General features: G+C 50.8%; 1 protein-coding gene across 6 annotated transcripts; it reads left to right on the top strand.

Moving 5' to 3' along the window:
• The first annotated feature begins 388 nt into the window (after positions 1-388).
• SREBF2 (sterol regulatory element binding transcription factor 2) lies at positions 389-26,900 on the top strand. 6 transcript variants are annotated; one of them, XM_075153847.1, is made up of 20 exons: positions 407-591; positions 5,137-5,279; positions 5,394-5,523; positions 6,594-6,775; positions 7,990-8,130; positions 9,916-10,137; positions 11,288-11,402; positions 11,611-11,792; positions 12,592-12,784; positions 13,750-13,931; positions 14,598-14,871; positions 15,845-16,014; positions 16,226-16,394; positions 17,003-17,123; positions 18,666-18,775; positions 20,083-20,215; positions 20,761-20,929; positions 22,159-22,344; positions 23,243-23,354; positions 24,015-26,900. In XM_075153847.1, the coding sequence occupies exons 1-20, from the start codon at positions 510-512 to the stop codon at positions 24,233-24,235; spliced, it is 3,237 nt and encodes a 1,078-aa protein (XP_075009948.1). In that variant the 5' UTR covers positions 407-509; the 3' UTR covers positions 24,236-26,900. The 6 variants fall into 6 exon arrangements, 5 of the variants coding, with proteins under 5 accessions (XP_075009930.1, XP_075009972.1, XP_075009958.1 ...); XM_075153829.1 differs by having other exon boundaries at positions 389-591; positions 5,137-5,523; XR_012674178.1 differs by having other exon boundaries at positions 392-591; positions 5,137-5,523; positions 22,206-22,344; positions 24,015-24,189.
• The last annotated feature ends 148 nt before the right edge of the window (positions 26,901-27,048 follow it).

Below are 27,048 nucleotides of genomic sequence, written 5' to 3'. Positions count from 1 at the left end.
TCCACCCGGTCTTTCCCCCCTTCAGCCGGGCTGGGGGCCCGGGGGTGCCAGTTCTACGCCTGCCACGTTGTCTGTGGGCAGAGGGGGAGGCGGCAGGGCTCGTCCCGCTCCCACGCGTGTCCGCCGGCCGCCGTGCTCGGCGCTGTGCAGCGCATGCCTCCCCGTCGGCACCGCCCTCCTCATGAATATTTTAATCAGGAGGGCGGGGGAGCGCGGGGCGGGGCAGCCTATGCTAATCGTAGCTGCTGATCGCTGACGCGCCATCACACCACGCGCCGCCGCGGCCGCCGATTGGCCGGGGGCGACCTGGTCTCATTGACAACAAACCGCGGGGGGCGCGCGTGCCGCTGCCGTGGCGGCGGGCAGGTGGGGGCGGGGCCGCCGGCCGGCCGGGGCGGCCCAAGATGGCGCAGGGTCGGCGGCGCTCGCCGGTAGCCTCTGCCTGAGCGCCCGGGGCGGCGGCGGGGGTTCATGCGCCCGTGCGCCCGGCCGCGGCGGGCCCCTGCGCGATGGAGGGCGGCGAGCTGGGCGTGGAGAACATGGAGACCCTGACGGAGCTGGGCGACGAGCTCACCCTGGGCGACATCGACGGTGGGCGCCGCGGAAAGGGGGGGGGTGGGGTGGGGTGGGGAGGCGGCGCGCGTGGGCTCCCCCACGCGGGGTGAGGGGAGCTCTCATGCCTCCCCGCGTCTCCACGCGGCTCCGAGGCTGCTGGTGCCGCCTGGGGGATAGGGTGCGTGGGTGGCGTGGTTCTCGGATCTCGCTGCGTGGGGTGTCCCCCCCGAGTGGGGAATGGGAGGGCAGGGTGGCCGCACCGGCTTGGCCCCGCTGCGTGGGATGCGCTTACCACGCGGTACGGGCTTCCAGCGGGCGTTGTGGGGTGAGCGGGGAATCCCCCGTCCCGGGTGGGTAAAGGTGGGGTTGCGGGGCGCGTCACGCCGGGCCGCGCTCGCCTGGCGAGCGGCCACGCGTGTCTCCCCGCCTGGCGCAGGCAGCCGATGGCTAGCTCCGCCTGGGGAGCGCTTTTGAGCGACTTCCATGGGGCTGACCCACGCCGGGGGGCGTTGAGGCAGTAACCGCAAGAAGCCGCGTGGGGGTGTGGGGATCCGAGCCCCCGCAGCCACCGAGCCTTTCCTCCCACCCGTGGCCGCTGCCGGCACGGGAGAGGGTTGGAGAAAGTAATTGCTTTCCCTCTTTCCTCCTGGCTCAGACCCACGGGGCAAATGGTGCTGCCCGGGGTTCCTCTCGTGTTTCCTCGTGGCTCTCTGAAAGTCGGTGCTAAGTGATTGCTGGAGCCCTGCTGCCACTAGTGCCTGTGGGAGGAGGCCGTGCCTCCTCGCCCTCCTCCGCCAAAACAGGTGTAACTGCTTAAATTTCCCTTCTCCCCCCCCGCCCCCCCCCGCTGTGTCACCCTAAAACTTCACCGCGTCGACGCCAGAACTCAGACCCAGGAGAAAATCCCCGTTTTCCACCGAAGCGCAGCAAAACGAAGCGCCCGTGCGCGACGCCTTATTTAGCGTTTCCCAAACAGCTCCTGAAAGCCCATTAAAAATGTAATTCCTTGATGAGCTCTGCCGTAGGCTGGAGAGGGGGACCTGGCTCAGCTCCCCTGCTCTGCTCAGCTGTGATCCCAAACAGAACTCGGCTTTGGGGGGGTGATGCCCGAAGTGTCCTTGTTTAGCAGTTAGGAGATAAAATTAAACTCGTGCTTTTAAGTTTTTAATTGCGATTGATTTGCAGTGTAGCTAGGGGCAAAATTTATACCCCCTTTTTTTTTTTCTTCATCCTATGTAGAAGAAGAATATCGCTTATGAGGCTGGAAGGGGCTTAGTTATCGCTCATAAAGTTGATGGTGCAAATCGAAGGTGGTGTTTGCTCTTGTTTAAGCACCACGTAATGACCTCGCAGGATCCGTACGGAAACAGAGACGAATTCCGACGAACCCAGAGCCGGCTCTGAACCGCGGTGTGCCTGGGGAGGTGTGATTCAGAGTGATGAGTAACTTAAGAGAAGGGCTCCCCGGGGAGGATTTTCCTGGGGGTGGGGGAGGTATATGACAATCCTGATTTTTTTGTGCTCCGACATGGATTCATCTCCAGGTTTGAAATTCTGCAAGGGTTTTGATTTGTTTTTTAAGTCTTTTTGTTGGCGGGTCTCAGCGTTCCTTTCCCATTCAGGCTGAGGGACCCTCACCTTTTGATTTTCTGCGGTGGAGGAGGAATGACGCCGGTCCAGCGGATGCACCGACTGCTCTGGGATGCCGGTGCTCATCGGGGTTGCGCTCCAGGACGGGGTGCGAGGCTGGTCGGGGGGTCCGGGGGCTGAGCCGAAGGTGTCTGGCTCTGCCTCCTGCCCCGACACGAGCTCCTCCGCCGGCCATGGGTTGTCCTGCGTGGCTGCAGGCACCTCCTTGCTGGAAGGGCACTGCTGGGTGCTGCCTTACCCGAGGGGTAACGCCGGAGAGCCAGGCCCGAGTCGGTCGTGGGTGCGAAGCATGTCTGAGTTTGGGGCAGAGGGGTTATTTCTGTCAAGGTTGGGATCTCCGCTGCTTCGTGTTTCTCAAAGCCCGGCGTCTCCGGCAGTGTGAGGAGGAGCAGCCCGTGTGCAGGCTCTGAGCGACCACCTGGGAGAGGCAGCCAGAGCCCAGCCCTTGCCTTTCTGCCAGGTATTTGGGCGCTGGGCTGATAGAAGCAGCAGAAGTCCTCGGTGGGCTTGGTTTCGTAATACCTTGTTGGCATTTTTTAGTCTTGGGCTGGGCTGGGCTAGTCTTCTGCAGTAACATCTCACTCTGCGTCAGGGACCGAAAACTCTTCGGCACTGAGGATGCGGGAGATCTGGCGATGATGGGTTTATCACCGATAGCGGTCTCCAAAAGCACCCAAGCTTTCTAACAGCTTGCTCTGTTCTCTGTGTAGGCGAAGGTGTTTTAAAAGGAAGAGGTTTGGATTTTGGATGTTGCTGTTTCTCCTGCTTTTTATTTTCCTTGTGTTGCTGCTAGGAAAGCTCTTGGGCACTTTAAAAGAAGGGGGCTTGATCCCCTGGCAGTCTAATTTTTAAGAATTAATCTTTAGACTTCGCGTTTAGTCAAAGTTAAGTCTACGATAAAGATGTGATTTAACTTGTGAGAACAAAAATAGTTTTTTGAATACGATACTAAATCTGCTGTATTGAACACAATGTTCTTTAACATACAGTACTTGAAATTTGGCTCTTACACTGGAATTTGCTCTTCCAGAGTGCATCTTGTCTGATTTATGTTTATTCCTTACTTGCAGTAGTGTTGTCCGGTGGTGAAATAGCAGTGCCATCAAATGAAGAGCTTGAGAAGTACGTAGTTGGGATTATCAAGTTTATCATGTTGGAGGTTATTTGGGATGGTCTTAGCTGCAGTAGGTTGGAGGGTGAAAAGCTTCTTGATACCCATCTCGATGTTATGCAGAAGTGCTAATCTTTAAACAGCCCTCCTTGCTCCAGTGATGTTTTGTGGAAGTTTACTGAGGCATTGCATTAAAAAAAAAAAAAAAAAAATCTTTCGTTCATCTAATTAAAAGCCGAGACAAAGGTTTGGTCCGGCTGGTCCCCGAGGGCGGCCGCCGCTCCGTGCCGGGGGAACCGCATGTCCCCGCTTACTGTCAGGTTGTAAATAGGTCAGGAGGACACATCTCCTCCCAAGCTCCTCCATCCAACGGACTCGTGTTCTTAAGAGCAATGGTTGTTGTCAGTGCTTAAATGTGTGTAAGGGTGTGGAGAGGTTGCTGTCGGAAGGGAAGAAGGGTAGTATCATAGAAACATAGAAATATGGCGAAACATTTGTTGAGGGAGGAAGAAGCTTGCAGGACGATCCCTTTGCTCTGTCTCAGGAGTGTCAGACAAATTAAATGGGTAAGGTGTGGGTGGCGTTTCGGAGAAGCAACTTAGTAGCCCTCTTGTTGCTGGGACAGTTTCCATGGAAACATTTTGTGGAAAGTTTGCTTCTTCAAACCCCCTTCATAAACCACAGCAGCAACGTCCTTCGGGTTTGTGCGTGAGAAAGCGCCTGGTGTAAGGAGCCCTTTGCCATAGTTTTTTCCTATAAATCAGAAATCTATTTTCTACTTTCTAAACCCGCATTTATTATTTCGTTATAAAGCCTCCGTTATGTTTGTGGGTCCCCTCCCTTTTTTCCTACTCCCAGAAAAAAAACAAATAGGACTTTCAGAAAGCTGTGGAAGAGCCAGCGCAGCATGGGCAGATCCTGGGGTGGGGAAGGATGTCTGACTCCTCACGCCACCGCCCACACACAGATCAGGGGAAGCGTTCAGGTAGCTTAAGGTGCATAATTGGCTTGAATTGGATTAGTCAGAGGGAAGAGGAAGCTTCGCTTATGAACAATGATCTCTCGGTTGTGAAATTTTTTCCTCTGTGGGGGAGAGCTGTAGCGTTGTGGTAGGAGCCTCTTGATGTGGGTTGATAAAATCCTGGAGAAGGTGGGATGGAGAGAAATTGCTGTGCAGTGATTGCAGGCAGGGGATCAATAGGCAAAAAAACAACAAAAAAAGTTATTCTGGTGGTTTAAACACGTGCATGGATTTCCTCTGCTACAGTTCTATAAAGTGTTGTTTCCTTTAGTATTTTTTCCCCAATTTCTGGTACGCTTGAAAGTAAAACAAAGTTCAGATGAATTCTTACCCCATTTCTTCATTTTGCAGATACTCAGTGGGGCAGGAGGGATGGGGGGGCTTGAAAGCACCCTGAAAGTTGGGTGGGAGAACCAAACTGGTTAGTGCTGAGGTGGTGCGGAGGTGCTTGGTTTCTTCCTTCTGCAAGGGTTAGACTGGAGCAGTGATGGAATGAGACTCCAATTTAGGTATATTGGGGATGGCTTTAAGTTCTAGTCTGGGAAAGTGTAGTCTGGAAAAGAGTTGTAGGAGGGTCCTGCCTTTCCCCCTGCACAGCTGCAGCAGTGGCCCGCTGCTGGCTACCTCTTGGTTTTTCTCTGGAGACGTTAGGTTGGTGTGATATGTTATCTGGAGGTTTTGAAGGACCCAGAGCTCCCTTCTGTGCACACACACCATCGTTCGAGTCCTGACATAATGGCGGGCGTCAAAGTGTATGGGCAATAAAATAGCATTGGATGCATTTTCTTCTGTTTTACAGAGATGCTGCAGTTTGTCAGTAACCAGGCAGGGGACTTCCCAGATCTGTTTTCGGACCACTTGTGTGGCACCTTCCAGGGCAGCAGCAGCGGTGGCAGCAGCAGTGGGACCCTGGAGCCGCAGCTGCAGCGGCCGTACAGCCAGGTGCAGCTCCAGCCCTTCCCGCCGTCCCCCGCCTCCCCCCAGCTCCAGAGCCTGCCAGTCAAAGCGGCGCAGGCAACCCCTCCGGCCCCTCCACGGTCGGCCCCTCTCCTTCAGCCCCGGCCCCCGCTCCAGCCTCAGCTCCAGCAGCAGGCCGTGATGATTACGCCGACGTTCAGCTCTGCTCCCCAGACCAGGATTATCCAGCAGCCGGTGATCTACCAGAACGCAGCCACGAGTTTCCAAGGTAGAGGTCGGGGTGCTCAGGCTATGGGTGTGCCTGGTGCACTCGTGATTTCGGGGTGCTCAGGCTATGGGTGTGCCTGGTGTACTCGTGATTTTGGGGTGCTCAGGCTATGGGTGTGCCTGGTGCACTCACGATTTCGGGGTGCTCAGGCTATGGGTGTGCCTGGTGCACTCACGATTTCGGGGTGCTCAGGCTGCAGGTGTGCTTGGTGCTCTCGCCATACATGGTGTTGGTGTTCAAACTCCAAAAGCATCCTCAGCCACTGCAAGCCTGACAATCCTTCTTTTGCGGTGCCGTCTGTGGGGTGTCCCTTCTCCTGCCTTCGTGGCTTTGGGGTTGGGGGAGCGTGAGAAACTGTTATAGGTGAGATATGAAGTCTTCATGTGACCTCTTGTGATAGTTGCATCTTGCTGCTCTCCTCTGTTACGGTCTTCTCTCCTATGCCTCTTTGGAGGCCTGAGAAAAGTATGTCTAAAAAATGGTTGTTGGCAACCCTGTCCTCCCTCTGATGAGTGAATTAGTCAGATCCAGTCCTGAAGCTCTGGTCTGTCCCACGTGGCAGTCTGGAATGAAGGGACGTTTTAATTACCAAAGACTTGAGTACAGTACTTGCATTGAACAAAGACCCTTGTAGGGATGTTTAACCATGACCAGATCTTCCTTCCTGACCGAATGCCAGTCATCTTGATCCTCTTCACTGGGTGTTGATTCTTTATGTGATAAATGGGATCCTAGGGCCCACCAAGATCAGCAGGAGTGGGCAAGTGCTGGTTGGATGTACTGTGTAATGTCATTGAAGTAATGAGTCCTGTGCTATCAGACCAAAGGTTTTTGACTTTATTTTCTCTTAGCTGATCCTCTGTGCCTCCTGGAAAGCTGCTATTCTAGATGCAGTCTCCTCTTGCAGGAGGCACCAAAGGAGCTGGAAGCTTCCCAAGGTGTGGGATGTGTTAGCTGAAGGCTGCCTACCAAGAAGCTCTGGGAAGAGGATTGAAGCTAGGAGCGTTTATGGGTTCCAGAACAGAGACCTATGTCTCTGGACTATTCCTGACATCTCTTCTTCTTTTCAGTTCTCCAGCCTCAAGTCCAGAGCCTGGTGACATCCTCTCAGGTTCAGCCGGTTACCATACAGCAGCAAGTGCAGACTGTGCAGGCCCAGCGAGTGCTAACGCAGGCTGCCAACGGCACCATCCAAACGTTAACACCGGCCACGGTCCAGACAGTCACTGCACCACAGGTCCAGCAAGTTCCAGTAAGTAAAAATGAGGAGTGATACAGGGATCCAGCAGAAGAAGAAATTGCTTTTGTGTGTCTGGTCTCCTGGCTTGCCAGGGAAAAGGTGGTGAAGCTTGTGGGGCTGGCAGTCCTGGCTAGGATTGCTTTTGCACAAACCTTTTCATGTGTGAGAGGTATTTCTAGCCAACCTGTGTTGCAGAAGCATTTTACTTCATGCAAGTCATGTGTGAGAGTCCCTGTTCTGAGCCGTGATGTGACTTCAGGTAGTGGGCAACACTCAGAAACCGTTTTCACTAAAAGACCTGCGTAACTAAACTTGGTCTAAAATATTTTTGTAACTTGGTGCTGCCAGGCCGGGTTGGAAACCTTACTTGAACAAGCTTTCTTTGACTTTTCTTCCTTCTTTCCAAGTCCACCACCTCTACCGTGTCTTATAAGGGCCAGCTGATACAGGAATGTTTTCTTCCGATTCTTCTGTCACAGTTCCTTCGATCTTTTTGCTGCTACAGTGTTATGTGATTTTTGTTTTAAAACATGCATATGAGAGTGAAAAAGTCTTGTGTTTCTTTGTATTGGATAAAAAACATGGCTGGGGGATACTCTCAATATGACAAAGTTGCTCTGGTTCAATTGTACTGTGCCATCTCTAGTGTTCTCTGTATTTGAGAGTCCATGAGGTATTTGAACAAGTAAGAGCAAACTGTGTTATGGCAAAATAACTGACTGTTGGTTTTGATCTGGTTGTCATTCATGGTACAGATCCTTTCAGTGAAATCAGAGGGGGGAAAAGCTACTACAGCTATCTGGAAAGTGCTGTAGCCAAAGCAGGCTGTTCTGTTCTCGTTAGACTCTGAGTACTCAACCAGTTACTGTAGAGGGCTAATTATAGGTGTAGTTGGAGAGGGGAAGGGAACTTTTCCATCAGCTCTTTTGTGTTTTTACATACTCATTTACTTCTGGTGACTGATTTGAAAACCAGTGTCCTGGTGGTTCCTCTGCTCCCCTCCCACCAGTGCTGTTCAGACTGTCTCATGGCAGAGTTTGCGTCAGGGGCTGACAAAAACCATCCAGGTGATGCAGGGCGCAAGGTGGAAGAAATACTCGCCCTGCTCTTTTGCCATCCACCGAGATGTAAAGTTACAACTCTGTCATCGCTTACCTCTGGCTACTGAGATCAGCAGAGAAATACGTGCCTGCTCTCCCCTTCATTTGTAACTTTTTTCAACCTAGGTTCTGGTCCAACCTCAGATCATAAAAACGGACTCCCTTGTCTTGACAACCCTGAAAGCGGACGGTAATCCCGTTATGGCCGCGGTACAGAACCCAGCGCTGACAGCACTCGCTGCTCCCATTCAGACCACAGCTCTGCAGGTACCGTACGGACGTTCCTCGTCCTTCCCTCTCCTCACTGACGTCCTTTCCTCTTAACGCAAGGAAGAGGTGTGGGCTTTAGTATTCTGTAGTGGTGCAAACGGGAGGGGTTTTGAGGGCTGCTCTAGACATGTCCAGAGTGAGTAATACCCTGTTTCTGCCAAGGTTAAACACACAGATTGTACTTTTTTGGCAGCCTTCCATGGCCAGTAAGCAAAGACCAAGGGCACGTTTCTGTTTACCTTTTTCTGGCATTACAAGGAGAGGAATAGGACCTAAAAATTCCATCCAGTTTTTAACCTCTGGAAGATACTTGAAACTGAAAGCTAACTCAGAATATCTGTGGAACTTCCTTTTCCCCCTCAGTAGTGTCTAATAGCAGTATGTTGAATGCGAAAACTAATTCAGCTTCTTTTCAAAGGGCATTTGCAGTGAGGATTCAGTATAGTCATTGGAGATGGCAGCTGTGCTTCATGGCCTCCACTTCTTATCAACTCGGAGAAACTTGTGCCCCCAAAGACGCATTTATTACAGTCTTGTACATTCTGAACAGAGATCTCTGTCCAAATATTTACTGGGGGAGATAAACTTGCAAGTCTGGACTTAAGTTTTGACTTCTTTTGCCTAGCATGGTAGGCTTCTTATGTACTTGTTAGCAGCCAGGCTAAAATCTTCAATTAACCTCCTTGCTTTTAGGTGACATCTTCACACAGAGGTGAGGCTTATGTGATTGCATCTGTCTGAGACACAATCCATAAAGCATTTTGAACACATTGAAATTTGGTGGAAATTAGCCAAGGAAAGGTGTAGGACTTAAATTCACTTACTTGTCAAGTTCCAGCTTGAAATGAAACTAAATTAATTTCTAATATCCCAATTAGAAGATTATTTCAGACTGAAAATTGTTCCTGAAGTTGCTCATGGCTAGTTTATTCTCATTTATGTTATTCTGTCTTTTACAGAAATAACTCTTCCTCTCCATAACCACTTCCCCGATCCTTGGTGTACTTTAGAGAACACTTGTACCCTTCTCAATCGTGTTTTGCTGGGTTAAGCAGTCTAAACTTTCTAAACTACTCCAACTGTCCTAGAAGCCCCTCTGTGCAACTGTTCTGGTGGGATTCATCATCTTTTATCGCAGAGTACATATTGCTTTAGTTTGGTCTGTCCTACGACTGGATGTCCAAGTTTGAGCTTTTCACGCCAGTGTATATCATTCGTTGCCTTAGTTCCTCATCTTAAGACATTTTTATAGCTTATGGATCTATTTTTTTTCCATTTAATCAAATTGAAATCGACTGCATTGCTCAAGCCAAGGTTTGTTTTCCCATAATCAGGTCCTTTCTGACATTGCTGTTACCAGTTTGGAGGTAGCATTGCCTGTTGCTGATTTGATGAGACTTCATTTGTCCACAGAAAAGGTGGATTTGGGCATTTGGGGTGTAAGGATTGTAGGAGCAAGGAGGAATCTTGGTCCGTTTCTCTATTTAGTGGATGAACAGAGCATGGTATTGACGGAAGAGTGTTGATGTTCTTGGAGAACAAGAGATGTTCTTACTCCACAGTGGCCAGTGTGGGAGGCAGAGTGGCAGATTTTTCCTGTGCTGCTGTGCCAATGCTTGTGCCAACTAAGGAAAACGGGAGGAAATTGGCATATCTCTTCTTTTCCGAGCTATACAAACTTTTTCTGATTCTTCTTTTGTTTACTCCTTCTTTCGTTACCATCATAAACCTTACCTAAATTGGCTGATTGCTCATGACACTTGTTACGCATGGTCTTTGTAGACCCTCGTTGGGAGCAATGGGACCATTTTGACCACAATGCCGGTGATGGTGGGACAAGAAAAGGTGCCTATCAAACAAGTTCCTGGGGGTGTCAAGCAGCCAGAACCACCTAAAGAAGGAGAGAGGAGAACAACTCACAACATCATTGAAAAGCGTTACCGGTCATCCATAAATGACAAAATCATTGAGCTGAAGGACCTTGTCATGGGGACAGATGCCAAGGTAAAGATGTGGAATAAGAGCAAATCTGGTGTCATAAATACTTTGTCTTCAGGTGCTCGTTGCTCTGCCAAATGAAGCAGTTGGGTACATGTAACTGTTAGTAGTATGCACACGTGTGTTGGGATAAGACTGGTGAGAAACACTTGTGCAACGGAAGGCTTGATAATTGTATTCAGGAAGGGTCACCTGTAAAATGTTTATTTTACCTATGCTAGTGGTACTGTTTCTTGAAAATAAGCTATACCTTATGCGTTTGGTCTTATGTTAGGTCTAACTTAAATAGGCCCTCTAGGTAGAATATCCAAGTGGGTGTCTTGATAACTCTGCCAAACCAGAGCTTGCTAAATTTAAGTTTCTTTTTCCGTATGACTGCAGTAGGAACAAGGGTTTACAGAGCTTTCCAATTTGTTTCCTTCAGCTATTGAGTTGTAAAAACTCCTGCTTGCTCAAGTATTAGAAGCTTTCTCGCACCGTGTATTCAGGGTTGTCCTATTCCCTTTACCGGGTGCTGGCAGAGCAGGGAGTAGTATTCCTGATGCCTTGCGTGGTCTCTGTACGAATACGTGCACCAGTGAAGTCACCTCCTATTGCTGGGTGGAATTGGAAGCTTACGTTCTAAAAACATTGGTAATGTGCAGTGGCTTCATAGTACTTTGGGCTTGTATTTACAAGCTAAACTTGTCCACTGCTGCTGGAAGCAAGTATTTTCATGGGAATGGCCAAGGGAGTGAGGCAAGGAGAGAAGCACTTATCTCAGAATTAAACAGTGAACGATGGTTAACAGACAGCAGCTTGTTCCATCCCAGAAGAGAGCCACTTCATTTCAAAATTATGGTACTTTCAAAGGACTATTTCTGGCTGAAACCTGGATGTGAACTCTATTGTAATTTGGATGTTAATCTGTTTCCATTGTACTATTTTTATAGTACAATAGATCTTTTGAGAGACCTCAGGCCTTGTGTGTCTTTCAAAGTCTGATACCTTGCCCACAGAGCGTGCCCTGCTATTAGTTTCTTGGCAGCTGCTGAGTGGTCTTTCACACCCTTTTCCTTCTATCACCGCACTATACAAAGGGTCGTCCCTACAAGCAGGAGTGACCCTTTAACACTCTTCATATAAACTGCTTTCTGTACGTCTTAATTCCTTGCAGATGCACAAGTCTGGAGTCCTGAGAAAAGCCATTGATTATATTAAATACCTACAGCAGGCCAACCATAAGCTGAGGCAGGAGAACATGGTTCTGAAGCTGGCTAACCAAAAAAACAGTAAGTTGTGGAGGCTGTGCAGCAGGGGGGAGGCAGTCAGCGTGAACGTAGGATGCATCGTGCAGTTTCTTATCCTTGACAGAGGTAGATAATACGCACGTTGCATCGATAGCGGCCAGTGTTGCTCCAGGTGACAGAGCCAATCTGGGCGACACTGGCAGGATGCGGGATCGAGAAACATCTACATAATGCACTCTGATTTTTGCAGAGCTGTTGAAGGGCATTGACCTAAGCAGTCTGGTTGACAACGATGTGGATCTAAAGATAGATGACTTCAACCAGAACGTGCTGCTGATGTCTCCTCCAGCCTCTGACTCGGGATCCCAGGCTGGCTTCTCTCCCTATTCCATTGATTCAGAGCCAGGAAGCCCGCTCCTTGATGATGCAAAGGTATTTGTGACTTCAGTTGTCAAATTGAAGGCATCTACTTCAGGGATATGTGAGGGCCAGAATTTAAATTCTCCTAATTCTCGAGAGTGGAACCAGCGGACATCTGGCAGGCAGATCTGTAGGGGTCAGAGATCCTTTGTAAGGATGAGGAAGGTGTATGGGTGTGTTTTATCTCTTCTTAAATGATTGAGACTACTAATACTGGCTGTATTATTTGAACCATACTTCAGCTGCTAGAAGAACTGTACTTAGCCTTCAGCCCCTGTAGAGTCTCTGTGGACTTACAGTGCGTGTTGATGACACAAAGAGCCCATGGCTTTCCAGGGATATATATGTCCAGTGAGTAAAGCCAGGAGAACTTGGAAATGGATGATGACATCAGCTGTGGTTAATGAGACCGTAAGTAACCGCAGTAACAGAAAGCTGTTAGCTGTCTTTGGCTGACAGGTTTGTTTTGTGGATATCACAGAAGAAGTGGGTCTTCTGGGAGATCCTCAAAAGAGCAAGGGCAGCAGCAAAGGTTAATCCTCGCCTAAACCAGGGATGCAATTAATGATAACTGAAATGACTGGGAGCAGAAGGAAGGTGACGGCACTTCAAATACTTCAGCCTTATCTTACTAAGCTAGGGAAAGCTTCATTGGAGTTCTTGCTGATCTTGATTTTAAAAGCAAATTTTAAAACGTGTTGTTCCTCCTTCTTCCATACCCCTCCCTTGGCGTAAGCATTTTTTTGTTCTACAGAATAGTAAGCAGGTTTTTTCTCCTCTTACTTTTTTCTCCACTCCAATTCCTTTGAAGGTTAAAGATGAGCCTGACTCTCCTCCTGTGGCTCTTGGTATGGTGGATCGCTCTCGAATCCTCCTCTGTGCTCTCACATTCCTTTGCCTTTCCTTCAATCCTCTGACATCCCTCCTGGACGCCCGAGGAAGCCCAGAGTCGGACAGCCTGGTGCGCCATGGCTCTGGCAGGAACGTGCTGACCATTGAGTCAGGTAACCAACTAGAATAGTTTGGACCACAGAAAGCGGCCAGGCTTACATGGTCTCCCTGAAGACCATCTCCAGCTGTGATGGCTGCACGAGGTGGACTGTCGGTGTGCTTCAGTAGGATGGTTTTGTGTGTTCAGGGAGTTGTACGACCTTTGTTTAATGGTTGGGGAGGGGTAGTTACAGCTGGGCGTGGGAGGAGAGCCAGCCGGGAGTGCTTGGACACAGTTCCAGTTTACGTCCACATCCAGCGTTCTTCTTGCACAAAACCAGCCATTGCTCAGCGTGGTGAGGTAGAGGGGGCACCCGTCTGTAGCCCAGCAGCCTGGGCTCTTGGGATAGACCCTTGAAAAGTGCTTCAGGGTAAGGGGAGTCCTCCTGTCCTCACCAGTCTTTGAGGCATGTTCACTTTGTATTTGTTTTTAAGTTAACTGACTGATTTTTGTAACTTAAGTAATAGGTGAAGAATTACTTCAGAAACACTGTTGCTATAGGGTCTTGCAACTGGCTTGTCCGATACACTTATTCCATAGTATTCATAGTTTAGAGAACAGCAGCTTAGGGGAGGGCAGGGGATTCTGTAGGCATGCTGTCATTTCCTCAACTGGTAAATATGCTTCCTTAGTGTGGCTTTGTGAACTTAATTAAGACCAGAAAATTGAATATTGAGTACCCATGGGTGTATCTGGTAGAAAAATCAGAATACAAGGTACTCTAGGAAAACTAATTTTTTTATAAATCAGTCTTGTAAAAATAACTATTTTTATTTAATTAGGAATGTTGTGGCTTGGAGTTTGGATGAAAAGCTGTTGATAACAGGTGTTTCCTGATTAAAATGCAATCTTTGCAAAAGTTGGTACCACATGTGGCAAGCGTAGCAAGACATCCTTCTTGGTCTGTGCTCATCCTGTTGCTATGCTTTCGGTGTCCAGAGTAACTTTTAACTTTTCCTTTTGGGATGTCCATTGCAGATGCGGGTGGTTGGTTCGGCTGGATGATGCCCACGCTCATCCTGTGGCTCGTGAATGGAGTGATTGTACTGAGCGTGTTCATAAAGCTCCTTGTGCACGGAGAGCCGGTGACCCGGCTGCACTCAAGGTCATCGGTCACGTTCTGGAGGCATCGCAATCAAGCGGACCTGGATTTGGCACGGGTAAAGTTGATTTGTTTTGCATCAAATGCATCTTCCGGGAAGGGGTGCACGTAAATGTGGCCTACTGAGGCCATTGGCACTTGCGAGAACATGGTATTCCTCGAGTGGATTATCCTGTCTGATTTCAGAGAAGCAAGTGCTAGGTTATCTTGAGCGGATTGTCGTCCTCCCTCAGCCTAAATTCGTGAGGCGTGGACGTCAGCATTGGAAGAGGCTCCTAACTTCTCTCCTTGTTCCTTGCTGCTGCATCTTGTAGCAATTTTTGGCAGCAAGGTCTTGGGTTTTGTCCTCTGCTGTGTCTGTTTGTCTGCTGTCCTCCAGCCTCTTGGAAGCCTTCTCCATTGTTGAGGCAACATCTGGCTTTTGATATGGGGATCCTGAAACTTCCACGTTGTTTGAGAAGGCAGGAAGCTTCTTTCCCCTAGTGCCCATGTGTCTCTCAGGCAGTGCAGGATCAGAGGCACATGTGGAAAGACATCTGTAGGGCCAGATTTGAAGCTGGTGTAAATTGCCTTCATGTTTACCGGGACTATGTTGACTTCCCTCAGCTAAAGATCTTGTCCTAGCTTGCACATCAGTTTGTCTTGCTCTGAATGCCAAGGAGGTCCCAAAGTGTCTCTGTGATGGTGCTTTTTGCAGTTGAACCTTTTGTTGTGTTAATTGCAGGGGGATTTTGCTGCAGCTGCGTCAAACCTGCAGACTTGCCTGTCGGTACTCGGCCGAGCGCTGCCGGCTTCCCGCCTGGACTTGGCCTGTAGCCTGTCCTGGAATGTGATCCGCTACAGCCTGCAGAAGCTGGCGCTGGTGCGGTGGCTGCTGAAGAGGACTTCTCACCAGTGGCGGGCAAGGGAGGCCACTGCAGGCTTTGAGGACGAGGCCAAGACCAGCGCTCGGGATGCAGCTCTGGCATATCACAAGCTCCATCAGCTCCACATAACAGGTAGGAGCAGAGGTAGCAGATCTGCTGTCCTCGTTTTGCCAAATGAGGAAGCTCAGAGCTGATCCTGGGGAATACAGGGGAGAGCGCTACAACCTCCCTCCTCTGGGAGGGCTGCTGTTGGAAATTAGCCTGACAAATTTCAGGAGCCACTTGCTAACACACGACAGGTTCGTGCAATAAAAGAGCTCTGTAAGAACGGCTGAAGCAACAGCAGTGTCTCGAGTTACATGTTCCCGAGTCTGCAGAGGTGGCTGAGAGTCTTTCCCAAGCAGCAGCTGATTTAGTCCAGTCACTTTTTGCTGCTGTTAAGGGCTTGTTTCATCCCTGTCACTTGGGAACGTGATGTGGAAGCAGGGGCTGGGGTTAATTGCTGGAAGAATTTAAATTTCTGAAGCTGTGTAGAGTGCAGATTGCCAGGAGTTGATACGCTTTGAAAACCTGGGTGTGTGCGTGTGTACTAAGGAAGTGCTTGAATGTTCCTTGTGAACGGTTGTTTTTGCAGTTTCCTTGGCAAACCAATTTGCAATGTTAATAGGCTCCAAGCACATCAGAAATCCAAGCTGAACTTCCTTCTGCCTAATCATGCTGTGTGAATTGCAGCCGTGCCACCAAGGATAAGTACTTGTCCTTAATATTATCTGTGTAGGTACAGGTGTGGACTGCAAAGGAGTTCAGTTTTAAGAGAGTGATGAATATAGCGAGACAAAATTTGCTGATGATTTTATCTTGACTGGTTTAGCCATACAGGGCTTTCTTGCAGAAGCAAAGCTGTGGATGCCAACCTTGGTATCTGTGGAGGGAAGCCTTGGTTACGGTTGTTCTGTTGCCTGAATACAAAATAGGCATACAATGTTGTAAACTTCTTATGTCAACAGGTTCTCTTTAGGATAGTGGCCCTGCAAATCACGGTAGTATTTAGTAGCTGGTACTACTGCATTAAAAGTTCACACTTTTCCTTTCCCTCCTGGTACAGGTAAACTTCCCTCCAGCTCAGCTTACTCGGGCTTGCACATGGCCCTGTGTGCTGTGAATCTGGCCGAGTGCGCAGAAGAAAAGATCCCACCCAGCACAATGGCAGAAATCCACCTCACGGCTGCGGTTGGCTTGAAAACCCGCTGTGGAGGCAAGCTTGGCTTCCTAGCGGTGAGTTGTCATCTCCTCTCCCATCATACCTCCAAACAGAGCTCTAGGAAGGCCTACAAGCTGGCATTGCCATAGCTCAGGGCATCTGCTAGCACTACAATTACAATATGGCCTGCAATTACAATACGAGCTGTAATTATGATATGACCTTTGTCCTCGGTGGGGTGTCTCCCTGGGTATCGTTCTCAATCTTAGCCTCTCCTTTCCCCAGAGCTACTTTCTAAGCCAAGCTCAAAGCCTGTGCAGCTCGGAGCGGAGTGCCATTCCCGACTCGTTGCGTTGGCTGTGCCATCCCCTGGGACAGAAGTTTTTTGTGGAGCGAAGCTGGACGGTGAAGTCTGCTGCGAAGGAGAGCCTGTACTGCACCCAGAGGAACCCCGGTGAGAGCCGCTTGTGTCCCGAGAGCGTGGCCTCCCCGCACTTCAAGCCTGGCAGTCTCTCCGCCTCTGGGACAAAAGCGAGTGTCTTGTTTGAGAGCATGCTCTTGTATGTCCGCCCTGCTTGTGGTCTTGCTGGGCGAGAGGGGCTGTGGAGCTGAGCCCCTCAGCCTGCGGGAGCTGGCTCTCTTCCCTTTGTATCCTGAGCTGCGTCATCCCGCTTGTGTCTTTATATGCTGGAACACAACCTGGATGTGGCCCTGAATGTCTGGGGGGTGACTTCTTTGGGGTGACCAAGGTTTATCCTCTGCAGAGCAGTGTCATCACTGTTTTGCTGAGTGGCTGAAGTGCCACAGGGATGTTTGGCCAAGGGCTGCAGCTTTTAATGGCTAATAAGTAAGAGTAATGGCTAATGAATAAGAATGGTAGTTAAAAAGGCCTTGAAACTTAGTCTTTAGAAATCTTTGCATTAATTCTTCAAGAATTTCCCTCTACTGCTCTTCCTCTTGCTTCTACATTTTGATTCTTCTTTTTGGTTGTGTTGGGAGGTGGCTATCATTGTATGTAAGTGAAATGGTTTGGTTTTTTAATTCCCCTTAATTTTTTAATAGCGGATCCCATCGCACAAGTTCATCAGGCGTTTTGTGAGAACCTGCTAGAGCGAGCGGTGGATTCACTCGTGAAGCCTCAGACTAGGAAAGAGGTAGCGGGACAAGAGGAGGAGGAGCCGTGGTAAGTTTGTGTGCTGCGCTGGGGACTGCTGGCTGCAGCTGCAGGCTCTGAGGCAGAGCTTATAACTTACTGACCGAGTGCTCTGGGGCAAACTGAGTGGTTAGTCCTTATTAAAGACTTGAAACGACAACCTAAGTCTGACCACCACAGCTTATTAGATGGGTGAGCTCTACCTCTTCATATTAAAACCTCTGAAGTCAAAGGTGAGCCCGGGTGTGGTAAGGGTTTTTGTGTCAGCTGGCATAGTGCTGGTTGATTCCTCAGCTGGATGGATGGCACTTTCTCTGCTGATGAAGTTTAATGTTCAGGAATACTAGAATTAGTGTGCACCTACCACTTCTGTAGACCAGAACACACATCCAGATCTCGAAGTGCATGAAGTTTTGGCATGTCAGGGAGTGACCGCACCAGCGCGCTACGTTATGCATGAGGGTGTTCTCCTAACTCAACGAAGTGCCACGCTTACCAGCAGTGAAAAATCAAACTGATGCGTGGCAAGAGCAGGAGAGAAGATGTTGGCTGAAATTGTCCTTGGCCTCTGCAAGCTCTGTGACCACAGGAAAGGGGCTGGTAGGGGGGAATCAGAGCAGCTCTTTCCTGGACTCAGCGGGAAGCAGAGCCCCAGCCTTTTCCAGCAATTCTGCACTGTTTCTAGCTAATCTCCAGATTTGCTGGTGCCAGGCAAACGCTATGTAAATATATGGGAAGCTCTGTAAGGGTCCTCTTTACACCAAAAAGTGTGGGTAAAAGCCTCAAAGGGGAAGATAACCCGGTTTCCCTATCTGTGTAGGAAAAATATTGCACATTTAGTTTCCACCCGCCTCCTTCAATCTCACGTCTGTTTTCTAGCATCATTGCAGAGAATGAGCAGCAGTTCGGTCTAATTGCTTGCACAATACAAATGCTTGTGATCAGATGCTGCTGTTGATGATGAAAGAAGGTAGCAGGATTTGTCTAAGTGAGGTGGATTGTCAGTATATTTGTGGGAGTCCTGTCTCATGGGAGGGACTAGCTTTAGTAATACAGCAAGCCTCCCCCCCCGCCCAGGGGTAGGAGCTCAAGATCTTCCTCTGTAGCATGTCCCAGGAAATTAGATCGTTGCCGCATGTGTTACTTGAACAATGCTACAAACGCATTGACGCTTGCATTCGTATATATTTGCACATATGCAAATAGTCACTCGCAGAAGTATAGTTCAGCCTCTTTTGGAGGCAGTGAGCCTGTAATCAATTTGTAACATATGTCGTGTCCAGCATCGCTGTAGTTGAGGTGAGACTTCCAGGGTTGACTCTAGTCCTGTGCTGGTCTCCTTGCATGGGGAGGTGTGAGGTGGCTCCTCCCTGAGCATCTGCCTGTGCGCTTCCATTCTCAGGGCGGTCTCTTCAGTCCGGCGTGTTGTGTTACTTGTAAAGCTTGAACTTTCTGCTGGCTCAATGGGTCAACATTGTTTAAAAGTGCCTTGTGACTGATGAGAAATGCCTTCAGGCTTTGGTATCTCCTGTTTGACAGCATAGCGAAGGTCTGCCTTGCTTCTTGTTTCAGCGAGTTCTCCGGTGCCATGGAGTACCTGAAATTGCTCAACTCTTTCTTGGACTCAATGGGAAGTGGAGCCCCACCCTTTGCCAGCAATTCTGTACTCAAGTCCGCCCTGGGTAAGTCCAGCAGAACCGAAGCTCTCCCACCGGCAGGAACTACTGCCGATACATGTTCCCTCTCTCCCCACCACCTCTCAAACTCCAGGCAAGGAGAAATGCAGACCTTGGAGTGAGACTTGATTGCTGAGCAGCAGCACGCCACAATGTGGTACAGCGGCTCAGACTGGAAGAGGGTGGTTGGGAAGGCTCGTAAATTCTGAGTCGTAATGCTGGGTGCCCAGGTGGGACTGCAGTTATTCGTATTGCTGGGCACGTTCCAAGCTGAACCCCATGCCCTCACCTGAGAGCTTGCTCCTGGCAATGCAAAGTGAGAGGAAGGGTGTAGCTATAAACCAGCATAGCAGTGTTGCAGTTGAGGTATACAAAGGTGTTTTTCCCACTTAACTGCCTATTGGACCAAATACAGGTTGACCTCACTTTAACAGCAGCTGTCATGTATATTCCTCAATCTCCAGAGACCTGCAACCCCTGTTGTAGACAAGCTCTGGGCGTCTGTTGGGAGGCGCGTGGTTTGGTCCCTTGGTGTATATTTAGTGGGACAACAAGAGCTGTAGACTCCCTCTGAGCCGTGCACTCATCTGGGCTTGGCTGGTAGCAGGCTGCTGGAGTATTCGTCTTGCTAGGTGTTGGTACAGATAGCACCTGGCAGCTCACCAGGATGCTGTGGGAGCTTTAGACACAGACTAATTGTGCTGTACCTAAAATGTGTGGAGCAAACATTGAAGGAAAACTAGATACTTCTTTTTCAAGGGATTGGTTTTTTGTATAAAGGGAAGTCTATATTTGGGTCAATATTGTCATGAAATTTAAAAGCAGCTCAGAGTAGCAGAGCCTATGTCCTTTGTCCCTTGGTAGGCTTTGGGAAGTTTTTGAGGGGATGTTAAATAATGGAGGAAGTGCTACAGGGAACCTGATGTATTTACTAGCCTGATGGTGATCAGTGCCAAGGCACGCTGTATATATAAGTAGAATCGTTACTTCGGGGTGGTGAGCGGAGATCCTCGTCAGGAAGAAAATCAACAGACTTTAGACAAATAGAAGGGGTAAGTTCTTGTTGACAAGATACAAACTCAGCACACAAAACTCTGCGGTCAGATGTAGGGTGTTTGCAAGTCCCTTTATGTTCCTGCAGCACGTTTCAGCGTTTACCCAGATAGCTGCATTCCCATGGGATCAGTTTGGGCTCGTTAGCGTCGATCTTGGCAGAAGGCACTGGCAAGGGCACGTGATGCCTGCCCGCTTCTCTGAGCGGGAAGGAGCCGGGTGTCCTCTCCTGGGTTGCAGCTTGTGATTCTGTTTCACAGGCCCCGATGTGGTGTGCAGATGGTGGTCAGCAGCGGTGGCTATGGCAATCGGTTGGCTCAGAGGGGATGATGCGGCTGTGAGGTCACATTTCGCAGAAGTGGAGCGCATGCCGAAATCCCTGGAGATGTCAGAGTGCGTAGGCCTTGTACGGCTTTCAAACCCCTGCTCCTTCTAAACCCCTGCTCCTTCCCCCAGCCCCTATCCTGTGGGTTACCCCTACCTGTGCTCTGGAATCGCACGCCTCTTGTGCTCTGAGGTGCAATAATGCACCGTGCTCAGAAATCGATGTGTAGATCAAGGCTTGCTGGCTGATACTAGAACTGTGGACTGGAAGTATCAGAATTGCTTCTTTAGGGATGTCTTTTGGCTTTGTTCTGATTGCACAGCCTCCCACCTTCTAAAACCAAACAACAAAACTCACGCACTGATGGAAAGGCTAGTGTCACCATCTTGGTTCTTTTGCACTAAACTTAGCCAGTTTCCTTCCATTTCTCTGAGCAATCTGTGTAGGCGAGGAACATTTTCTATCTTTTTTCTCTTGAAGAAATGATATCTCTGCTCTTGAAGATGGGAGGGTGAAAGCTGATGCTGGTTGCTGCTTGAGCTCAGCTCCTGGGGCTGCCCTGTGGCAGCATGACATGGGACTGCTTGAAAGCAGCACTTTCTTTCTTTTTCAGGAATGCCCTGGTGAAAGCCACCTTCTATGTGTGTAAAGCCATGCAGGCCTCGCTGTCGGGGAAGGCAGATGGACAGCAGAGTTCCCTGGGTCACTGCGAGAGGGCCAGCAGTCAGTTATGGAACAGCCTCAACATGAGCAGCGGCGTCTCCAGCACCGTCCTCAACAACGTAAGAGCTATAAGCCAGGATAACACATGGTCTGTTTTAGTTGTGAGACTGGTATTGCTGCAGGTGTATCACTTCCCCGTTGTGTGTACCTGCATTCACCATCCATCCTGTGTCCGATTGGAGTAGAAGGGAAACTTCCTCCCTTTCCTTCCAAAGGGCATAGACATGTATCTGCCCCTGCTGTATGGAGGAGCAGAGCTGCAAGTACACCACCATTTCCCTGGGCGTGGTCTCAAATAGCTGAGCTCCCACTCCTCTCCTGCCAGTACCTGTCACCCCTTTCTGGTGTTTTGACCACTTGGTCCATGGAAAGCATCCATCTCCATCCTCCAGATGAAGTTGCTGATACCTGTAAAGCAGGACCTCATTAAGTCAAGTCTGCTCTGTTTTAGGCAGCACTCATGAGTGTTTGAACCCTCCACCGCAAAAGTGGGACTGTGCCGTGCTATTCCTGAGCTTGTGTGGGGCTTGTTTCTCTTCTTTCCAGGATTACCTAAAACTGGAGCTTCCCTGCGTGGCATATGGGACACAACTGCGGTCCCTTCCGTCGCTCCTGGGTGGCAGCTGTAGTGCATTGTAGTTGCATTGCATGTTGTGGCAGTAACTGTGCAATGTTTCTGCAGTGCAGTACAGAGGCACTCTCTGCTTTGGCAGCGCGGATGGAGTCCCCTAAGAGCAACCAGGACTGCGAGCGATGCTAGGGGGCAGCAGCAGACGGGGAAAAGGGATGTGGGCAGCCACTGTGGGCTGTGTCAAGACTGCCTTTTTTTTTTCCTCTGCAGGTAGCAAGGCTGTCTTTGCTGTTTCCCACTAGTTAGTATCGCCCTTTGGGCAGGAAAGCCTTTGCAGAAGGCTGGGGCATTGCTGGTGCAATATCCCCTTGGCGCATCTTGTCTGGAGTGGGGTTGGGGTCAGCCTTGCGGAGGTGTTGGCTCTCCTGGAGGGGACAGCCGCTCATTGGGCACAGCCTGGCGCTTGTTCCTTAGGCTGGACCTCTTGGTACCGGGCCCCAGAGATGCCACTTGGGCAAAAGGCAAAGTCCTGCTCCCTTCGGTGCATCATGGTGGGGCGACTCGGCTGGGAGGGCCGGGGAGCCCCCCTGGGTGGGCAGGAGGTGCTGCAGCCGCCCTCCCGTGGGCCGTGTCAGCAGCTGTGTAGCAAATGGCCTGTTACTCGCCTGATGGGTTGTGTTAATAAGCGTGTGTGCCCGGGCCCCCTGGCTCTTGCAGATGATCCAGCTGCTGGCCTGTGACTTGCTGCTCTCTCTCCGCACCAGCCTGTGGCAGAAGCAGGCGAACGCCAGCCAGGCCCTGGGTGAGACCTACCACGCCTCGGCCCCCGAGCTGACGGGCTTCCAGCGCGACCTCGGCAGCCTGCGCAAGCTGGCCCACGGCTTCAGGCCCGCCTATCGCAAGGTGACGGCTTGCCTCCCCTGCCCGCTCCGCCTCCGGCTTAGCTATAGCCCTTCCCGGGGGGCGATGGGGAAGCTGCGGCCTTTGGAAACATAGGGCTTGAGCGGTTTGGATGCTTGGGGTGGGCTGGTCTGCCACCAGCAGCCTGCATACTTTCTCTTGGTGAGTGATGAGGGAGGTTCCCATGGGAGTCCGGTGCATGTGGGGAGGTGTCCGCCTTAGTTTCTACCTAGAAAACCATCAGCATGTCAGTACTGCCAAGCAAATACCGTGGCATCTTGTCCCTTAACGTGGCTTCAGACCGGGTCAGTCCCTCCAGGGGGTTTGGAAGGAGGCTGCCTCGGCCGTGCTGGCTCTGTGGGTGGCTGGGGGTCAGGTGCCCTCTGCACCTGTAGAACGCCAAGTGCTTCTCTGGGGGTTCCCCCCCTTCTGTTCTGTTTAGTCTATCGAATTTTAAGCCTCTATAAGAAAAAGTGTAGTCTAATACTTGGACAAGAGAGTTGTCCCGGTATTGTCCAAACTCTGGATTTCAAAGTTTGATGCTGTTACCAGAGTGCTGCACTAGCAGCCTGGGGTGAGATGCCCGCCTAGGCCACAGTGCCAGGGTTTGCTCTCCCATTTTCTGCCCTGTTCCCTGCTCTCATTCCTCCCCCTTTCCAGGCCACTCAGAGTTATGTGTCAAAAGCTTTTTTTTTTTCCTCCTCACAGTTGCCCTGACCTGCAAATTCCCCAGAGACAGGTGGGAAGATGAGGGAGGAGCATGGAAGTGGGTCTTTGTTGTTGTCGAGGCATCAGTGCTCCGCTCTTGAAATGCGGTGGCCGAGGCATGACGCGAGTTCAGCCACAGCATCACCCCCGTGCCAGCCCGCCTCTTACCCCCCCGTCTTGCCTTCCCTTCCAGGTCTTTCTCCATGAGGCCACTGTGCGCCTGATGGCGGGTGCCAGCCCTACCCGCACCCACCAGCTGCTGGAGCACAGCTTGAGGCGACGCACGCCCCAGAGCAGCAAGCAAGGTCAGCCCTGGGACCGGGACAGCGACCCACTGCCCGTGGGGTTGGGAGGGGGCAGTGCTTGGGCAAAGTGGGGGGGCATAGCTGCAGCCTGCGGCATCTTCCCCATGTTTGAGGCTCAGGATAACGAGCTCCTGTCAGCCTATGGCTTCTGCCACGCTGTCTACAAGCTGGCTAACGTGAGCTGCCAGCCCTTGGCTGGAGGTGTTGGTGAACAGGCTGGAAAACATTTGCCTTTGAGCAGCCACACGTGCATAAAAGGGCAGGCTGGAGTTCGGGGCAGTCAATACAAAGGCAGAAGCCAGGAATCCTAAAGGGGAGAGCCAAGAGACACGGTGCTGATTATAAAACCCCTTGGGGGTTTAAGGAAATGGGTAGATGTGTGTGCCGGTGCTGGGATGAGCCCTAGGAAGTGAAGTGAAAGGAGCCGTCCCTGTAGAAGACAGGATCGCTAGTCCCTGCCTGACTCCAGCTCAGACTGTTCTCCCTGCCAACCTAAAGCAGCTGCTTGGAGATCCGCAGGGTGCCCCTCACTCTTGGCACAGCCGGGAGACGCCAGCCAGGGATGCCTGTGCTAACTGGTGCCAGTCGAGGGCCTGCATGGCGGGGTTTCATCATGCAGGTGGTAGCTTCATCATGAGATTTCTCTCTCTTTGCACATAGGTGAACTGGACACTCTGCCGGGCCAGAGGGAGCGAGCCACGGCCATCCTGTTGGCCTGCCGCCATCTCCCCCTCTCCTTCCTCTCCTCCCCGGGCCAGCGAGCGGTCCTGCTGGCTGAGGCCGCCCGCACCCTGGAGAAGGTGGGGGACAAGCGCTCCTGCAACGACTGCCAGCAGATGATCGTCAAGCTGAGCGGGGGCACGGCCATTGCTGCCTCCTAACGCCAGTGTGGGGCTGCCTCGTGCAAAGACAGCCTGGTCGACTGTCAGCCTGGACTTCCCTTCTGGAGCTTAAAAAAAAAAGTGCTAGGTTAGGGCTGTGCTGGTGGGATTGTGATGGGGTGGGAGAGGGAGGGAGGGGTTTGGTTTTGTTTCGGTTGGTGTTTTTTTTTTTTTTTAAAACTTGCACCAGGTTTAGCTTTATTAGCCCCCTTGCTTGTTCTCAGGCACTGCAGCAGAAATCTGTCTAGTTGTGGTTTTTGCAACTGTGCCTGGGGCTGTTGGGAAGCGCTGCCCCGACCCGGAGCCCCCATCCCTGCGCCGGGGAGGAGCCCACGAGCCCAAGGTATAGAGAAGTGGCACATCCCTTGTCTGTCCTCAGGGGCATCTTGTTCCCTTCCCAAACACCTCTGCGAAAAGAAACCTTTGGGGAGAGCAGGGGATCTGCTCAAGCCTTGCCCGCGGGGCTGCTGGGGTCTGGGGCTCTTCCTGAGAGAGAGGGGGAAGGCACCAGCTTTCCTTGAGCTGTGTGTCAGGAAGCTGCAGCCCCGCAGGACCAACTTAAAGAGGTGCTCTGGGAGTATCGCTTGGGGCCAGTACTGCCCGGCAAATTTCTCTACAGTTTTTATACAGGTTTTTTAATAGGAGTGTTTGTGGCTTTACAGAAACGTAGGGAACGATGCAGCAGATTTCCCTTCCTCTCCACTTCATGCGTCTCCTTCCTGTGATAGCTGCCTCCGGTTTTTGGCAGGGGGCTGGGTTTGTGGCAGCCTACAACAAGTAGAGCCTTGTAGAAGGCCGGGGCGTCCCTGGTCATCTGGCGCTGGGTGGCAGCAGAGGTGGACGTGCAGCGCCCTGCACTCGGCATGAAGGGTTGAATGCTGCTCTGGTGCCTTTTTGTTGATGCAGAAACAGTTTTTAGAAACAGTTTTTTATTTTACTTAACTCCCAATCCCAGAACTTGTCTTCAGGTGTTTCTCCTTCCCTTCTCTAACTGCTCAACAACCTCTGAGCTCCTGCAGGGACTGGGAGGCACTGGTTCAGGGTGAGAGTCTCCCAGCTCTGTTACCGCTATTCAGAGCAGTTTGACTTGCAGGTGTTGAATCGCTTGTGACTTTCTAAGAGGGGGAGGTGGATCGGGGACAGGGAGGGAACGGTTTGCCCTCTTTCTCTCTGCCTTTCCTGTTGTGATTCTCCAAAGAAGTGCAAAGCGGTTGCCTTCTCACATGTGCAAATGTGGAAACCAGCCTTTGGCAGGCGGGTATCGCTGTTTCTCCCTGTGCGTAGCCGGCGTGTGCTCCGTGTTGGCAGCTAGAAGCACTTAGATATGGGCAGCAGCCCAATCCTATCCTGTTCCAGTCAGGCCCGTACAGCCTGACGACAACTGCAAAATCAGAACTCGGGCTGTTTTGCAAGAAGCTTCTACATGTATCCAGCTTTTGCAGAGGGGCATGAGAGCTTGAGCTCGTCCCAAAATGATGGGAAAAAGATGGGGGCTTGTTGTCTCACTTTGCATGGGCTCTTCTGGCATCTGGGAGAGGGATTTGAACACGAGTAATGCTAGTCCTAGAGTTGCCTGGCTTCAACAAGATGGAAACTGGAGCCAGAAGAATCCTGTCTGCCAGCAAAGCCTGTTCCCAGTGACCCTGGGCTGTAGCTGTGAACAAAAGCAAGGGGACCAGAAGACTCTTCCCTCCCTCCCCCACTTTATTTGGGGAACAGCTGGTGGACACCCAGCTGCAGTGGCCAGCAGCCTGTGCTTCTCCTGTTACTGCCTGGCAGGGGCATCCCTGGCTTCCCAGTGACAGCAGTCGGAGGGGAGCTCATCCTTTGAGGGGGAGAGGTGGCTCTTGCATGTCTTCGATCAGTGTAGGGGATGCTCTGGTGGCAGCCACTTCTACTTTGAGCAGATATCCTAAGTGTCCAGAACAGCTCTTGGGTTTGGGTGGGTTTTGATTGCCCATCCCAAGTTTCCTAGCTTATCAGTGATCCTATCTTGGGGGGTGGATCACATCCTCCTACTTTTTCTCCTCTTGAGTGGCTCTCACACTGTCTTCCCAGTCGTGGGCTTTTCCTAAACTACAGAAACTACTTCCCTGTGGCAACCTCTGAGTTATTTCGCATTTCCCCAGATCTGCGTCCAGTGGGAAGTTTCATGCTTTAGTAAAAGAGGAAGCAAGACTTTTGGAAAACAGAGATGCTAAGGCTTCACTTTGTCACTCGGAGTGACCGAGTCCTGGGGATGGGCTGCAGGGAGTACCGGCTGGGCTGGGGGAGGGAGGCTGCTGGGCTGAAACCCTGGTAGCTGATGGCATGATCCACAGAGGGTCCTAGAACTGCTGATACTTCTCTCCCCTCCAGGGCAAGGGCTTTTTGCCCTGTTTTTTCTACACTGTTTATAAATTTGCTGTCCATCTGTCCCTACAACTTTTTTTATATGTGTGTATATATACTGTAACTTTTTTTTGTTTGCGGGTGGTAGGAAATGGTTTTATGAATTATGTGAAGAAAGTCTATTTATCCACACAGAGTTCGGAGTAGGGAAGCTTTGTGAAATGAGGTGCAACTGGTGGTGGGGAGGTTCCCCAGGGAACATATCTGCTGTCTGAAAACCCTGTTTCAGGGCTTGTGAGCATCTGTTACCTAATAAAGGCGAATGTTACCACCACCTCCCACCTGCCCTCTTTCTCTCAGCCCTCTTCCCACCAAGAGCTGCTCTTAAGCATAGGTGAGCCTGAAATGTCCTTCAGAGATAGCCAGCCACCCAAACTCCTCAGGAAGCTGTCAGTCCTTTGTCCAGATAACCTGGGAGATGG

The sequence above is a fragment of the Calonectris borealis genome, chromosome 1 (assembly GCF_964195595.1).
Source record: "Calonectris borealis chromosome 1, bCalBor7.hap1.2, whole genome shotgun sequence".
Lineage (NCBI taxonomy): Eukaryota > Metazoa > Chordata > Aves > Procellariiformes > Procellariidae > Calonectris > Calonectris borealis.
Note: the sequence above shows the minus strand (reverse complement) of the source record. Positions and strands in the feature narration are given on the sequence as shown.

Excerpts from the sequence above, each read along its gene's own strand:
- SREBF2 (XM_075153829.1), top strand. The coding sequence starts at position 510 with ATGGAGGGCGGCGAGCTGGGCGTGGAGAACATGGAGACCCTGACGGAG. Across the intron at positions 592-5,136 it reads CACCCTGGGCGACATCGACG|AGATGCTGCAGTTTGTCAGT; the intron begins GTGGGCGCCGCG and ends TCTGTTTTACAG. Across the intron at positions 10,138-11,287 it reads TCATGGGGACAGATGCCAAG|ATGCACAAGTCTGGAGTCCT; the intron begins GTAAAGATGTGG and ends AATTCCTTGCAG.